Source organism: Macrobrachium rosenbergii, chromosome 42, assembly GCF_040412425.1.
Source record: "Macrobrachium rosenbergii isolate ZJJX-2024 chromosome 42, ASM4041242v1, whole genome shotgun sequence".
Lineage (NCBI taxonomy): Eukaryota > Metazoa > Arthropoda > Malacostraca > Decapoda > Palaemonidae > Macrobrachium > Macrobrachium rosenbergii.
The window spans coordinates 15,544,832-15,561,883 of NC_089782.1; the positions used below are offsets into that span (position 1 = coordinate 15,544,832).

The 17,052-nt window shown below is 43.5% G+C and overlaps 1 protein-coding gene across 2 annotated transcripts in view; it reads left to right on the forward strand.

Moving 5' to 3' along the window:
• The window catches only part of LOC136827975 (uncharacterized), a 57,083-nt gene that overhangs the window by 3,558 nt on the left and 36,473 nt on the right, over positions 1-17,052 (forward strand). For both annotated transcript variants that reach the window (XM_067085555.1, XM_067085556.1), the window contains exon 2: positions 7,884-7,975. In XM_067085555.1, the coding sequence (XP_066941656.1) occupies positions 7,897-7,975 (79 nt within the window). In that variant the 5' untranslated portion in view covers positions 7,884-7,896. The remainder of the gene's footprint in view (positions 1-7,883; positions 7,976-17,052) is intronic.

Below are 17,052 nucleotides of genomic sequence, written 5' to 3' on the forward strand. Positions count from 1 at the left end.
TAGCGCTCTTTAGTTTTGGGTGTAGGTATATTGCCCCACCCACTATTGGGGAAGAATAGGTACAACGTAGCTAAAGAACTCAATTTGTTGCTGCCCGATGGTCGGAGATTGTCTTTGGTGAAGTATTCTTTGGTTTTGGTAGCACAACTATTTAGCTTAGCAAGAATTTGGATTTTTCTTTGGTTGTGACTTGTCTAATTGGAATTTTGTCCATTATGTCTGACTCTGGTTTGTCTAGCATTAGGTACTTTAGCAAAAGCTGCAGAACTATACTCACTTCTGCAAAATATGACTCACATACCATTTGTTGTACTTGTAGGGAACAAATTTGTTCTCCGGAATTGAATTGTGACAAATGTAAAGGCTGGAAGAAGGGAAAATGGAAGACTTTACAGACACACTTAGAGAAATTGCAGCGTGACCAAATTAAAAAAGCTACAGCTAGGGCCGAAACTAAGGCTTCCACTAGTATAGGTCATTCTCCAGGAGTTGGTATTGATGTTATGCCTATCCCTTCAATGCCTGTGACAGCTTTTTCTCCCATTTCCAGTCCTCCAGCCTTTCCTGTCACTCCATTACCTAGCTCTCATTCTGCTGAACCTAATGCCATTGCCAGCTTAGAAGCACAGGTAGATCAAAAATATAATTTACTTGTCAATACTGTTTCCCGGATTGGGAACTATGTGAAGGTCCTAATGGACAAATTTAATAGTGTAGTGTCGTGAAGTGTCAGTGGAGGGGGGGCGGCTGTTCGTCCCACTTATGCTCCTAGACCAAGGTCCCTGCAAAACTCTCCTTGCCAACCTGGGAGGAAGCAAACTGGCAGTCCAAGGGAGGTCAGTGGGGTCTGCCCACGAGCAGGTGTCGCCTCATCTGAGCCTGTTGTCTGCCAATCCCGGGCTGCGAAAGAACGCTGTTGGAAAGGTGTTCGAATGGATGTGCATGCACTATCTTCAAGTGATTCAGATTCTCCCGCATCAAAGAAATGCAGTGACCATTTTGCCAAAGTTTCTAGGCCATTGAAAAGGCTGGGCACTTCCTTGGATTCAGGTTTGCCCCTCCCTCGTAAGCGAGCTGTAGAGAGAGAACGTAGCCCTCTCCCTTCTTGTAGTTTTTGGGAGTTGCCAGCGAAAGATTCTTGCTCCCATTCAGGTGCAAAAGTGTGTTCCGACCCCAAATGAGTGTGTGCCAGTCCATATTATCAGCACCCAGTGTACGTTAGTGGTGTGCATAAGCGCCAACTCAAAGATTGTTCAGTGTCCAAGCTTTCATCTCTAGAGCGCCCATTGGATGAGCGCAATTTGTCCAAGCGCCCATCGCATGAGTGTGCAGTTTCCTCCTTTCCTGTTCATGGACACCCAGATTCCAAGTTAGAAGAGCCTGTGTTTGACCACTCGGAATGGGAACGTCAGATTGCCAAGTGCCCATCCTTGGGGTGCCAAGTGTCCGCAGAGAATGCAGCCGCTTCCAAGGAGTCAGTGTCTGCTTTGACAGTGAGTGGGCGCCCAACGTCCACGCGTCCAGTCGCTGTGGGCGCCTCTCTTGAAGTCCACCCCACTTCTAATTTCTTCATGACTCCGCAAGGAGAACTTCCAGTATCGGATACTTCAAGAGAATTTCCGTCTGTTGCTCAAGATCCTTTGTTGGCGCCCGCTTCAACTTTGGCTTGATAAAGTGTTGAGCCTTCTTCAAAAGCCAACTCCGGTAGTGCAAGACACCGTGGACCCCCCAGGATCACCCGCTTTGTCCATCGAGGAACCTGCAGAAGAGGAGCAACCGGCCTCTCATTACTCGGCACTGCTCAGGTGTTTCCTGGTCTGTTACCTGTCGTTCTTCTCTTCAGTCGTCCCTTTATCGCCGGGTTCGGCCTTCTTGATGCGACAACCACCAGGTGTTCTGTTCGCCTCCCTCTCGTTTGATAAGGCAGAAGTATCTGTCTTATGCAACTGGAGAAGCTCTGTCCTTGGGAGTTTCTGCCTCCTCTCAAGGGGACTTCTCCAGTATGATAGATGCTTCTTGTCGCTCGGCTTTCTCGTTGGCCAGAATTCTTGTCACAGCCTCGGAATTAGACCATCTGCTTAAAGACATCTTTAAAGTCTTTGAGATCTTAAGTTTTCTGGATTGGATGGTGGGGGCCCTAGCCAAGAAGACTGTACTTCCCTTCCAGAGAACTTTGCATCGGACTGGCTGGGAGTACTAGGGTGTGCTGGTAGAGCCGTAAGAGATGGAGCACTAGAGCTAGCAACCATCTTCACAACAGGAGTCCTCAAGAAATGAGATTTGTGGCGTCCGTACACTGCAAAGTGAGTCACCCCATTGCAACATCTTTCGCTTCTTTTTGCACCCCTGGACAAGAATAGTCTGTTCCCACATGACACCTTGGAACGGGTTTCAGTGGAGCTGAAGAAGCCGACTCAGGACCTCCTCACTCAGTCCACCAAAAGGACTAAGTTCTCCACACGAGCCACTACCAGCACAGCTACTAGAACATCATCGCGCTTGCAGCAGCAGCCCTTTCGAGGTTCTAGAGGTCATTTCCAGCCCCGACCTAGAGCCAGCCTCCGAACTTCCAGACCAACTAGAAAACCCATTAACAAGACAACTCGAAAACGAGACATACGTCCTCCGTGTTCCAGTGGGAGCAAGACTTTCCCATTTCTGGACAGAATGGAAAAAGAAGAATGTGGAGCCGTGGATGCTGAAGGTATTGAAAGAAGGCTATGCTATCCCTTTCAGGGAGAAACCTCCCTTAATAACCTCTCCCATCAGCTTAACAGCCTACTTGGTAGACTTAGAGAGCTTGTTGGTCCTATCTTGGGAAGTGTCAGCCCCACTAGAAAAGAGAGCAGTGGAAGCAGTCGAGGATGTAAACACGGAGGGGTTTTACAACTGCCTCTTCGTGGTTCCCAAGTCATCGGGAGGATGGAGACCTGTCCTGGACGTCAGTTCCTGAACCTCTTCGTTCAAACAACGAAGTTCAAAATAGAGATGAGTCAGTCGGTTTTGTCGGCCATCCATTAGGAAGACTGGATGGTTACGATCGACAAGCAAGATGCTTACTTCCACATTCCAGTTCACCTGGACTCCAGAAAGTATCTGACATTCGTGTTCCAGGACAGAGTCTTCCAGTTTCAGGCACTCTGCTTCAGACTTTCCACTGCCCCTCAAGTTTTTACCCGGGTACTCGCTCCCCTAGCGAAATGGCTACATTTTATGGGGATAAACATCTCTCTGTACCTGGATGATTGGCTTCTACGCTCCCCCTCGAGATCTCAGTGCACGGAGGACGTGCAGAAAACTCTCCATCTCGCTCAAGATTTAGGCCTTTTAATAAACTTCAAGAAGTCACAGCTAGTCTCGACTCAGTCTATTCTATATTGGGGATAGTGATAGACTCTCTGAGTTTTTGGGCTTTTCCATCCCAACAGAGGATACTAAATTGCTGCAGGAAAGGCCAGGACTTCGTAACTCGCCACTCCTCCTGAGCCAACGCATGGATGAGTCTTCTGGGAACTCTCTCTTCCATAGAGAAGTTCGTTCCATTAGACAGGCTACATATAAGAGTACTGCAATTTTACCTCAAGGCCAGTTGGAAAAGGAAGTCGTTCCCGGATTCATTCGTTTTCAACATCCCCAAATAAAAGAGGACCTCCAGTGGTGGCTAGCGGAAGACAGATTTACAACAGGAAGGCCTCTGGCTCCAACGAACCCCGACCTAACGTTATTCTCAGACGCTTCGGATCTGGGTTGGGGAGCCCTTCTCAACGATATGGAGGTGTCAGGAACATGGTTGCCTACTGAAAGAAACCTCCACATCAATGTAAAGGAGTTAAAAGCGATTCATCTGGCACTTCAACACTTTGCAACGCTAACCTTCCACAAGACAGTAGCAGTTCATTCGGACAGCATGACCGCCCTGGCTTTTACCAAGAATCAAGGAGGGACCCATTCTTTTACACTCTACGAAGTGGCAAAGGATTTTCTTCTATGGGCAAGGAGCAATGAGACCCAATTAGTGACCCGCTTCAGTCAGGGCAAGATGAACGTCCTTGCAGACGAATTGAGTCATGGCAAATAGGTTCTACTGACAGAATGGACACTCAATCCACAGGTGTGCACTGACCTGTGGAAGCCGTGGGGAAAGCTGTCGATAGACCTGTTTGCGACGCCAAGGAACCATTGTCTTCCATTGTATTGTTCCCCGACTCCGGACCCACAAGCATGGGCAACAGATGCCATGCTGCAGGACTGGTCGAACCTCGACCTTTACGCCTTTCCTCCCTTCAGCATGGTGAGGGAAGTGTTAAAAAAGTTCAGTGCACGCAACAACGTGTCAGTGACCTCAGTCACTCCCTTTTGGTCACACAGGGAGTGTTCCCCAACCTGATGAGCCATTTGACGGACTTCCCAAGGCTACTTCCTCAGAAGAGAAGTCTTCTCAAACAGCCGCACTTCCTCTGATTCCATCAAGGGTTATCCACTCTCCCCCTGACAGGTTTCAGATTGTCAGGGAGCTTGTCAGAGTGAAAGGATTTTCAAGGAAGACTGCAGAGGCTGTTGCTAAGTGCAGGGGACAATCTTCCTCGGCAGTCTACCAATCCAGATTTTTATTATATCTTAGAACATTGAAAGGACTCACAACATCTGCCATCAAGGGTTACAGAGTGATGTTGAGTTCAGTATTCAAACATAGAGGAGTAGACCTGTCTTCGAACCAAGACATCAGCCATTTAATCAAGCATTTGAATACTAGTAAGCAAGCAAAACCCTCGGGAGTCACTTGGAACTTGGATGTGGTCCTCAACTGGCTGTCAGGGTCGCCGTTTGAACCTTTGGATTCATCGTCACTTTGTAATCTGACAAAGAAGACATTATTCTTGATGGCACTGGCTACAGCCAAGAGAGCCAGTGAACTTCATGCCATTGATAAAAGGATAGGTTTCTCACAAGGCAGTGCTGTATACTCACTAAATTTGGATTTTTTGGCCAAGAATGAGGACCCAGCTAACCCTTGGCCTTGCTCCTTTTCAATCAAGAGCCTGTCAGAAGTACTAGGTCCATCCGATCAAGAGAAAGTCCTCTGTCCTGTAAGAGCCTTGAGAGTATACCTTGAAAGAACCAAAAATCTTAGAGGATCAGCCCCTAATCTTTGGTGTTTTGTGAAAAACCCCAGCCGTCCTGTGTCCAAGAATGCATAATCATTCTTTTTAAGATCCGTGATTTTGGAAGCACATTTGGGAGTTCAAGATGATTTACTACCCTTGTGTAAAGTAAAGGCTCATGAAATAAGAGCCGTGGCGACGTCTGTGGCTTTCAGACATAACCTGTCTCTCTCTTCAATTTTGCAAACAACGTTTTGGAGGTGCAAGTCAGTGTTTGCCATGTTTTACTTTCGGGACATTGGAACGGTGTACAAAAAATGCAGTACTTTAGGTCCATTCTTCGCAGCTGGCATGGAATTGGGGGATGAAGGATAGGAGGAACGGTTTCTTTTTCCTTTATCTACTCTCCTTGAATAAGGATAGTTGTACTTCTTGGGAAATCTGGTGAACACTGAGTCGTGAGTGTCACCAATCTGTATTTTATGATTTTGGCTAAAATTTCATGTGGTGTAGGTTGAGTTTATCTGGTCTTTGTTGTTCTATTCTACTGCGCCCAGGGCAAGGGCATATCCACATATTTATGTGACCCTCTGCCTCCACTCCGCTACAGGTCGAGAGGAGCTATGGCCAGAGGCAATACCCGTCTGCCATTGCTCCCTCACCAGGTAAGGTTACAACAAACATTTCAAGATGCTAGCTAATGTTCTATTCCAAATTCTTCTCCATATCAGACCTTTTTTGGGGTAGTATATGTCCAATCATCCCACCTCCAATCAATGTGTGATTCAGTTATGTAATTATTTGGTAAGTTACTTATATAAAAATGACATCTTTATAATAAAATAAAGTTTTATATATACTTGCCAAATAATTACATGATCAGAGCCCTCCCTCCTCCCCTTTCATGGACATAGAGCATGAACAAATTGAGCTCTTTAGCTACGTTGTACCTATTCTTCTACGATAGTGGGTGGGGCAGTATACTTACACCCAAAACAAAAGAGCACTACCCCGAATTTCAAATTTTGAGCTGCGGTGCAAAGTAGAAACTATAGCTATGTAATTATTTGGTAAGTATATATAAGACTTTATGTTATTATAAAAATGTCATTTTTATATCTCTTTTAGCACCTTCTGATATAGTACAATGCAATATGTCTTAACAAATTCATATAGGTCTATCCCTATGGTTTTAAAATATTTTTCTGGATTAAATGGAAATAGATAGCTGTATTTCTGATACACAGAAATAGCTCATCAGTAGACAGAATGAAGGTGTATTATATTTATGGACATACACTGTGTAATCTTTGTACTGTATTACTATGCAGCAGAAGCTTGGGCACTGACAGTGGAGATTTTGAAAAACCTTTAGTGTGACTATAGAATGCTAAGATTAATCAATGGCCAGAGTGTGGTGGGAAAATTATATAATAAATGAGGTAGCTGAGAGATGTGGTGCCCAGAGGCTGGAAAATAGGCTGATAACTCATAGATTTAAATGGTTTCTATATATGAGGAGCAGTTAGCCAGAAAAGTAACAGATATGGAAATAACAGGATGGAAACTTAAGGAAGGCTAAGGAAATTTTGAAAAAGGGGCTTAGATAAAGACATAGGTCTGGAAATTCTGGCAGAGAATGCACAAGTCACAGGAGAGTGAAGAGAACCTATTAAATGTTTAAACCTATAAAGGCACAAACTAACTTAAAAATATTAATGATAATGAAAAATGATGTTTTGGAAGGGGTAAGACCTTCATCTGACACACCCAGTAAGTAATTTTGTGAGGTGCATATATTCCTGAATAAAGCATAAGATGTGAAGAGTCTTTTGGGAAAATACCTCCAGCTAGGAAAAGTCTAAGTACGGGCTGTAATATTATATAAAGTTAGGCTAATTATAAAATATTTCTAGGTACTGTAGTTAGGTTAGGTAAGGTTAATTCAGTTATAACACTAAATGCCGTTTCCATCAGATGCAGTTGCTTTATTTTGCCTTTTCTAATATAGGCTATAGCCCATACACCTTGGGAGCCCAATCATAGTTGCAGGTAGTTATGTAGAGGTACAATTAGGAAAGTGGAAGCCAGCTACCTAACATGTCCAGGAAGAAGTGAGGGAGAGATCACCTACTATTAAAATGATATCCGCTCTTACTTGTAACTATGCTTGTATAGCATAGCAGTCTGTCTTATGGAATGCAGACACCACATGCTTTAGCACCTAGTATAGCACTTCATGCTACTGTACATACACTGTGGTGAGCTCGCCATCAAGAACTTTAAGAAACCCCTGCTTCACACAGTTTTAAACTGCAAATGTGGGTCCTGAGTTGTCACTGACATTGTCATACAACAATATTAATAATGGCAGAAGCCTTGATTTCATGGAAACAAATTACTTATTTAAGAAATAAAAGTCATACTAAAGTAAATTCAGAACTGCCACACATGCAAAAATCACCCAAGAATGAAGGAGAACATTGCACCATAGACTGTCATGGAATCTCTGTCAAGTTGGTACTGGAATATATCAAATGAACTAAAATATCTTAGTTTTGAGAATACTGAAAAGCCCTCCATGTGGCAGTTAGCTACCTTACTTCAGTGTCATCAGTCGTTGCTTAATTTTGAAACACAGTGTACCATAATTAGTTCTTTAGTAGTAATGATTTCATTTAATGCATGAGTAAATTAAGTACAGTATTTGTTTTTTAAATTGATTTTAGTACTAGAACTTAGTTCAAAACAGATCATTAATACCCTGTACTTTGTTCGCAGCATTAACTACAGGATGGACTCATTCATTTGTGGAACCTGTGGCAGGACATTTCATGCACTTAATGATTTTGCTGAGCACAAAGAAACCCACAGTAAGTATTGTTCACAAAATTGTATCACATTGTACAGTTCTCTTAATGTTTAGGGACATTATTCACTTTTTGTTAATGTCTGAAATGTATTGTAGAATCTTACAAAAATAAATTTTTTGTTCCTACACAAATACGAACCTTCTTTCTTTATGTAGGATTTAGCTTGCAGACATGAGCTGGAATGGCCATTCAACTTTCAGACAAGGTCGTTAACTATCAAAGAGTAGGGGGAAGCCCCACCCACCCGTCGCATAATAACGATAATATCAGGAACTGCTTGGCAAATACTCGTCATTACGTTTATGCTCTATGTCCATGTGAGGGGAGGAGGGAGGGCTCTGTCCATAATTACTGGGTAATTATATATAAAACTTTATTTTATTATAAAAATGTCATTTTTATATAAGTAACTTACCAAGCAATTACTCAGGTGAATCCATATTGACAGGTGGTGGGGATTCATGAACAAATTCTGTTCCCAGTCATTACTTCATGTAATGATTTGAGATGCTAGATATGTTACCAGCATTGGATACAATGCTTGTACAGTAGTTCCTTGTTAGTTAAGAGAGCCTGCAGTAGAGAACTGCCTGTGGTTGTTGTTCAGCGTAACCTGTAGCAATGTGGCGGTAAAGCCAGGAGCTTCTATACTTGAGTGGGAGCTTTGTAGCCAAGGAGTACTCCAATGGCTAGCAAAGCATCAGTGGAAGTTATACAGTTCAAGGAGTTATCCGATGGTTAGCATAACTTTAAAAAGTGCTCTTGCCCTGGGCGCAGCACCAATATAAGCACAACCAGATAAGACTGTCGCTTGCACTGAAATAAAGACCACGAACCATTCACTGACAGTGATGGATGCTCCATTTGGACTAGAAAAGACTCGATCAATTGATCATAGTAAAAAACTCTCTTGTCACTTGGGGGCGAGTGCTTGTGTAAAAAAGTAAGGACTGTGGTCTAGTCTATAGGAATACCTCAGTCTTGGAAAGAGCGAGGGTCAAAAAAGACTGTAGCGAAAGGCTTTCAGCTATATGGCATAGTGTGAAGGTTCCATTCTCCTGGGGACACATCCCGGAAATTCCCAGATGCCTGAGTGGGCTCTCTTGACTAGAACAAGGAGTGAGAAGCAGTCTAAGATTAGTCTCATGGTGAAGGACTTCCTCTGAAAGACTAAATTTGGACAGATACCACCATAGGTCCAGCTGAAAATTCCGGTCTTGGGAAAAAAACAGCGGAACCTAGCTATGATTCCTTGTCCCTTTGCGGGGCGAAGGCTTGATAGGAGGCTTGCCAAAGCTGTCAAAGCCTAACAACTCCCAAACTGGCAGACTTTGTCTTGTAAGATGGGTCTGCGATATATTTGGAGTCTGTACGTGGACAAGAAAAAATGAAGTATCCTACATAACCAGAAACTTCATACAAACGGCCTGGAGAATGGATGATAGGACTGTTCGGTTAGTCTCTGCAACCAAGCATCGAAGAACATCGTGTAGACTTGCAGACAACTAAGTGGACTAGTCGTCGACCCTGCCAGTGCTTGACAGCCATGGAGACATGGCCATCAGGGCGGGATCGACTTCTTATGCAATAATGCCCAGCATGGACTCGATGACACCTCATACAGACTGAAAACATATGCGGAACTGTTTTTAGCCAAAACTAATATCTGACATGCTCACAGGAACTTGGGAAGTCCACAAAAGACACCAAAGTCTGGCCATGGGATAAAAAATGGTCTTGAACGAAACCAGAGGTGACGACTTCTGCTGCAGTCAACCACAATGCTGTAGAAAAAAACAATCTGTTAAAAGGAACTAGGCGTTCAGAGGTGGGAGCCTAGTCCTGTATGGCTAGAAAATGTCAAGTGCTCTGGATCAGGTGTCAGGAGCTCAGGATTCGGTGCCAGAAATCTGGTGCCAAGAGCTCTGAAGTTGATCAGGTGCAGCTAAAGAGAGGGAAAACGGACCGAGGATATATGCTGTCTGAAATTAGCTGTGATTCTCTTGGTAGATGGCTGAAGGCAAAGAAAAGAGGGCTGATAGAGACTGGGTGTTTCTGCCAATAGAAGAAAGAGAACCAAGGGTCCCTTTTTGTGATCCCAACAAAGGAGTGAAAATCTCAAAAATTAACTAACTTAATCGTCCTTACAGCATAGGACAGGATTAAGAGACGAGCTGAAGTGATGTCTCTTGGCAACACTTTGGAGGCTCCTATCTTCTTAGCCCCTGCTCCTGGGGTCAGTCAAGAAAGACCTTACTTCCAATCTTGACAAGAGCTTCAGCCAGGAGAACTAATTCTGTCTAAGGATCAGAGGTAGTAAAGGACAAAAAACACTTGTCTTGTTCCCTTACAAAGCAAAGTTAGACTCCCAACTCCCTGTAGAGGTGATAACTTTCTTCAACAAGCTCAAAATCTTTACACCAAAGAGCCTGTCTGCAAAGGACAGTGCTTTGAGAAACCAATTGACTTCACAAAAGGGAGCAGTTCTGGTCATCTGTGAACTGTAGGTGAAGTTCAAAACATTAAGTCATGTAATGATTTTGGAACCGGCTGAAAAGGTACAAAACCACCTGAGAGTGTTTGTATGGTACTCAAAGGAGGGAATCCAATACTTCAGAGAGGACACTCAATGATCAAAGACTAGCGTTGGCCACTTGAAGGCCGGAGTCAGGCTTTCAATTGGAAATTGCGCACAAAAAAGAACAACAGTATTTTCCCAGAAGAGACAGGCGCTGAGCTAAAGAAAGACTGGCATCAGCCACTGGTAGGCTGGTGCCAGACATATGAGAGCTGGTGCTGTGAGCTCTATATGAAGAGGAGCTCCGGTGCTATAGGGTGCTCGGGCGCTATTAGGCGCTAGGGTGCTCAATGGGAGCTATGGAAGTGGACAAAAAAAATGCCCGTACAATGATGGTCCGCTTGGCGCCAACACTGGCGTTCCACAACCATAAGTTCAGGAGACAAAAGTTCAGGGCTGTCCCAGAAGAAATAAGAAGGTGTGAGCTATACCCCTACTCCCTGAGATGCTTACAGGAGAGCAGAGAAGGGTGAATATCATCAGAAAAAATGCCTCTTCAGCGGCTGATATTCATTAGAAAAAACACCATTAGCATTTTTCTACACCTGACTACCACTAGAAAAAGGCACATCTCTATGGATGCCTTTCCCACGGCTGTCCTTTGACACCTGTGGACAGCAGGTTTGACTGAGGGACAGCTAACCAGGGGCAAAACCCCTTTGGACTCCCATGGACCGACAGTATGCCTCCTCCCAGGTTTAGGGGAGTCTGACAGGGACTGGGTTTAGCAGAGCTGATAGGGCCGGATAGCCACTACCGCCACTACACATCCAGTAAGACGCGTTTCCAGTGGCTGTCTGTTGATACCTGGGGCTGGCAGCAGGCTCAGCTGAGGGAGTGAATACTCATATGTAAACCCCCGACTTCCCTTGGACTTCCAGTATGCCTCCTCCCAGGTTTGGGGAAGCATGACAAGGACCCTTGCGTAGGAGAATCAAGGGACAAGTAGACACCTCCTCCACTGCACAACACTTCACTATCACAAGGTTAACATCTGTTAACCTAAATCAAGATTGGCAATGGCACAGGAAGGAAGCGATGGAGCCAGGAAGGCAGGAAGGTTAGCAGTAGGAGAGAGATGGCGCCAGGATCTCAGTAACTGGTGCCGAGTGCCAGAGAGTGAGCGCCTAGCTCTTGATAGCGGGTGCTGAGCACCCGATAGTTGGCGCCAGTCAAGCCAGTAGCTTGAGCTGGCGAGTGCTACTGGGCGATCATAGACTGAGCTAAAAAATGTGGAACTCTTCACGATTCGTGTCATCCTTGTGTAGTGTATTATGTACTTTCGAAGCAGGTACCGGAGCACGGTTCTTGGCTGTCGAGAACATATTCTTCCCAAAAGCTCATCGTAACTAAAACATTGAGCACAATTATCTCTTACTGCATTCCTGCTCTTACACTTTTCAGTTCTGCAAAGGAAAATGCAATAATAAGATGTTTATTAATTCTTTAAGGACAAATGTTATGAAGTACACAGAGTACCATTATACAGATATCTCATTTCCTTTCAAATGCTAATTGAGACTTGCAGATACTGTATGTGAGGTGTCAAAGAAACGAGCAGGCAAAAAAGTTACTGCTACTTTATTACAGATCCAGGCAGCTTATAAACTGACGCTGGCCGTGAGAGACAATGGAAATTGACTGTGACCTGGTCGAAACAATAAACAATAATATGCAGTGAACGAGTACAAATTACAATACACAGAGCTACAAGTATACAGTCTTGATGCCTGTGAATGAAGAAACATGTGATACTTGTATAAATACCATAAAGTAAAAATGAAAAGTAGGTAAAACGCTCCTTTGACCCCTTACTTTACCAACCAAGTGGCGGCTGGTTGCTCAAACGCTGGTTACGTGTTTAGGCCGCTAAGGCGTTTGGAGAAATCCTGGAGCCAAGACATCATGACATAAATATCGGGGTCACCACTGTACTTATCAAAGAAACGACATTATTTGAGATCCACTTGACAATGGAATTGACTGTGACCTGAGGTGAAACAATAAACAATAATTTCATTTCCTACAAATAGATCAGTCTTGATGCTGTGAATGAAGAAACATTGATACACAATGTGTGACATTCGTATAAATACCATAAAGTAAAAATGATTAAAATGCGTGACCTGGCACGTTTTAGGCGTGACTAATTGAGCTTGAAGAAAACGGAAGTCACCAAAGAAAACAAGCTCAGCGGAGACTTAATTAATGGCTAGCTGAAACACTATCCTGGCGCCGATTTGGTGACTTTACATATGCATTTCATTGCTGAAAATACTGGTCCGGTGGCGAACACAGTATATGCGTATATTATGCTACTTGGAAAAGAAAAGTTAACTTTTACCAACCAAAGTTGAAGTACACAGAGTACCATCATACATAAATATCTCAGTACTTATCACACATTATTTGAGACTTGCAGATATGCATTTCATTTCCCAAAATATCAGTCCGGTAGCGAATACAAGGTTACGTTTATTACGCTACTCAGAAAAGGAAAGTTAACCTTTACCGACCAAGATGACGTACACAGAGTACCATCATACATACATATCTCAATTCCTATCACACTATATGAGAATTACAGTTATGCATTTCATTACTGAAAATATTGGTTGGGTAGATAATGCAATATTGACATTTTTGTATGCTAATCGAAAAAACAAGGTAGCAAACGCAAAACCTTAAGTTTCTTACACTGCTCAGAAATGAAAGTCAGTTCGTTAGCAAACACAATACAGGCAGTCCTTGGTTATCGGCAGGCTTGGTTACCGGTGATCCAGTTTTACGGTGCTTTTCTAGTGATGAAAGTCGGTGATTTTCGGTACCGAAAATCGCCGATTTCCGCTTATCGCTACAATACATACCTAACAGAGGTGACAATCTCCGGTTATCGGCGCCAATAAGTGCCAAAAATCGCCGATCTTCGGTTATCGGCGATTTTCACTTATTGTAACACTGTCAGAACGGAACCACTGCCAATAACCAGGGATTGCCTGTATTATTATTACAGTACAGTAAACCCCCTGTATTCGTGGACTCACCTATTCACGGACTCACCTATTCACGGATTTCTCTGTGGAACATATATGCACATTACAGGCAGTCCCCGGTTAACGGCAGGCTCGGTTAACAGCGATCCGGTTTCATGGCGCTTGTCTAGGGACAAAAATTGGCAATTTTCAGCACCGAAAATCGCCGATTTCCGCTTATCGTCGCCGATAACTGGGTATTGGTGCTGATACATACCTAACAGAGGTGCCGATAACCGAAAATTGGCGCTTTTCGGCGCTGATAACCCCCGAAAATCACAGAAAAAGCGCCGAAATTGCCAATTTTCTGTTAGCGGTGATTTTGAGTTATCATCACACCCTCAGAAACGGAACCCCACCGATAACCGGGGACTGCCTGTATTCACAGAAAATTCACCCATTCATGGTATTTTTCACTGGGAAATATTCACTTAATTACTGTATTTTCATATTTTCAGGACTGAATGCACTTTTTGTGATAAAACTATTAAAATGCTCAGGTATAAGCATGTTTAGAGTTTATTTTGTGTTGGAACTATTAAAATAGGCAGTTCTAAGTGTTTTTAGAGGGGTTTTAAGTATTGGCGGATTTTAGCTATTCACGGGGGCGTGTGGTACGCATCCCCCGCAAATACTGGGTGTTTACTGTATTTGGAAAAGGAAATTAACCTTTACCGACCCAGATGAAGTACACACAGTAACATCATACATACATGTCTCAAATACTAATTAAGATGGAGATTTGCAGATAAGTACAATACTGTATACAAAATCATAATTACTGGTTTGACAACAAACACAATGTTTACATTCACCAGCAGAGGTGATATTGCAGTTAAACTACACTACCGGTAGTTAAACAGTTGATTGCGAATTCGCTACTTTTGTGAAATATGACAACATAAACAAAACAATCAAATATTGTCCTGAATGCTGTAGGCTTGAAGGCTACCCCAAATCAGCAATAAAACATCACCAAAATCTTGTCTCCGATCAGCAAATTCAAGAACAAAGCTGCCAAAGACGCTCATTGTTGACACAAGTGTTGACAGAAATGTAATGACAAGTATTTGCCAGGTAGTTCCTGATACTCAAATTAGTGGATGGGACCAGTCACCTGCACTAAACTGTGAAGCGCTAACCCGTGAATTTTTGAATTTGAGCTGCCAAGGCAAGAGAAACTCTTAGCTAAGTAATTACTGGGTAAGTTACGTATATAAAAAGTAGGTGTTTAGGCGCTGTCCAAGAAAGGACAGGCTGTGTAATTGGTTCTTCTCCTCTGAGGTTGACCCTCATTCTCCATGTATGTCTTGCTATAAGCATGAGTGTAACCAGACAGAACAGCCCATGTTCAGTGTGCCAGGTTTGGCCTCCAGTGGAGGATAAAAAAGAGTTTTGGTCTCCAGTGAGGGATCATACTTTCTCTCCTAGTCCTCTGTTGGAAGAAGCGAGGAGAGATCTAGCTTGATGGTTAGATGATAGGAACCTCTTAATAGGGGTGCTGTTGGACACTCCCCTTCCCAAGATGCTTCTGTTTTCTGATACATTGACTGAGGGGTAGGGCACTCACCTGGAGAAGTTGCTGGTCTCAGTTGCATAGGACCAGAATGGCAGACACCTCCACATCAATGTACTGGAACTCAAGGCATCTTTGCAGCTTTTTTAGCCCTACAAGAGTTTCAGGACCGAGTGCTGAATGATGGGGCACTCTGTGGTGTTGATGAGTGACAACACTATGGTAGTGGCATATGTCAACAAGCTGGGGGGATTGGTGTCCTTCCACCTGCACAGGTTGGCGGTGCAGGTGCATGAGTGGGCAGTAGCACACTCAGTGGAGCTGTCGGCCAGGTACATTCCAGGGTCTTGGAATATGATGGCAGACAAGCCCAGTTGCCGGAGTCAGGTGATGGGGACAGAGTGGTCTTTACACGAGGACATTGCAGAGAGATTCTTCGAATTATGGGGAGTCCCAAAAATAGACCTGTTCGCAACCTGGTACAACAGGAAGTTACTGGTGTTCTGCTTGATTGTGCCAGACCTGTGGGCTGTGTTAGAGGATGCTTTCCAGCACCCATGTGACAGCTTTAAGGGCTTGCGCCTTCCCTCTGTTTTGTATAATTCGTCAGGTGATCAACAGGGTTCTAGTCACCCTGAATCTTCTATTGACTGGCGACTCCCAAGTGGCCACACATGAGTAATTCCTGGATCTGCTGGCTCTGTTGCCTGTGGACCTGAGAGAGATTCCCTTGTGACACAACCTTCTGTGCCAGCTGCACATCGAGAGGTATCACCAGGCAGTGGAGACTATCCAGCATCTCCTGTGAGTGAGAAAGTTTTCTTGACACACAGGGAAGATGTCCGGATACCTGTAGAAATCCTCAGTGGCTGTGTACCAGGGGAAATGGGCTGTCTTCTGTAGTTGGTGTTATCAACGGGGTATCTCTCCAGTCAGAGCTTTTCTTCAGTAGGTGGTAGACTTACTCGTCTTTCTTTGCTGAGAGAAGCGTCTCTCCATTTTGGCCAGTAAGGGCTATACAACTGCTCTTGGCCAGGCCCTTCAGTTGAAGGGCTCTGATCTCTCGTCCTCGTCGGAGATCTCTATGCTTCTGACAAGCTCCACACAGTCTTTTCCACCCAGGAAACTCAGGCCCCCTGAGTGGACGTGGCTCTCATCTTGAGTAGTCTAACTCATATGCTGTATGAGCTGTTGAGAGAGTTGTCAGACAGGGATCTAATGTTAAAGACTGTTTTCTTGCTTGCCCTGTCTTCAGCAAAGAGAGTAGGTGGGCTTCACGGCGTCTCTCTTGATGTTAAGCACTTGAGGATGGGGATCTATTACGCTTAAGTTTGTCCTGAAATTTATGGTGAAGACTCAGAATCTGTTGGTTCCTGATGCCAGATTTGAGTCCTTTTCGATCCCCCTTCCTTGAGGACTGTGTAGTGCAGTAATACTCTGAACTTGTGCGATTCGAGTTGTGCGAATTCACAGACATGCAAACTTTTCATTGGAACCTAACTAATTGTCATACACAAGTTTTTCACAGACACGCGAGCATTTGTGAATACTGAGGAACCCTGCAAAAGTGTTTAAAGTTTAATTTTTTATGTAACATAAGTTTTTAAGCTTTTATGTGTAAATTAAATAATATTAAATAATAAAGGTAATAATTTCTCTCTCTCTCTCTCTCTCTCTCTCTCTCTCTCTCTCTCTCTCTCTCTCTCTCTCTCTCTCTCTCTCTCTCTCTCTTACTGAGATGAGAGAATTTTTATGGTACATGTATATGTTTATTTGTTTTGTATGATAAATAAATTTTTTACCTAATAATAAGTACTAATTTTCAAATATTAGTAAAATTAATAAGATTAAATATGATAATAATAATAATGATAATAAAATAATAATAATATAACAATAATAATAATAATAATAATAATAATAAATCTGTAATTACAAAATTCATCTGATA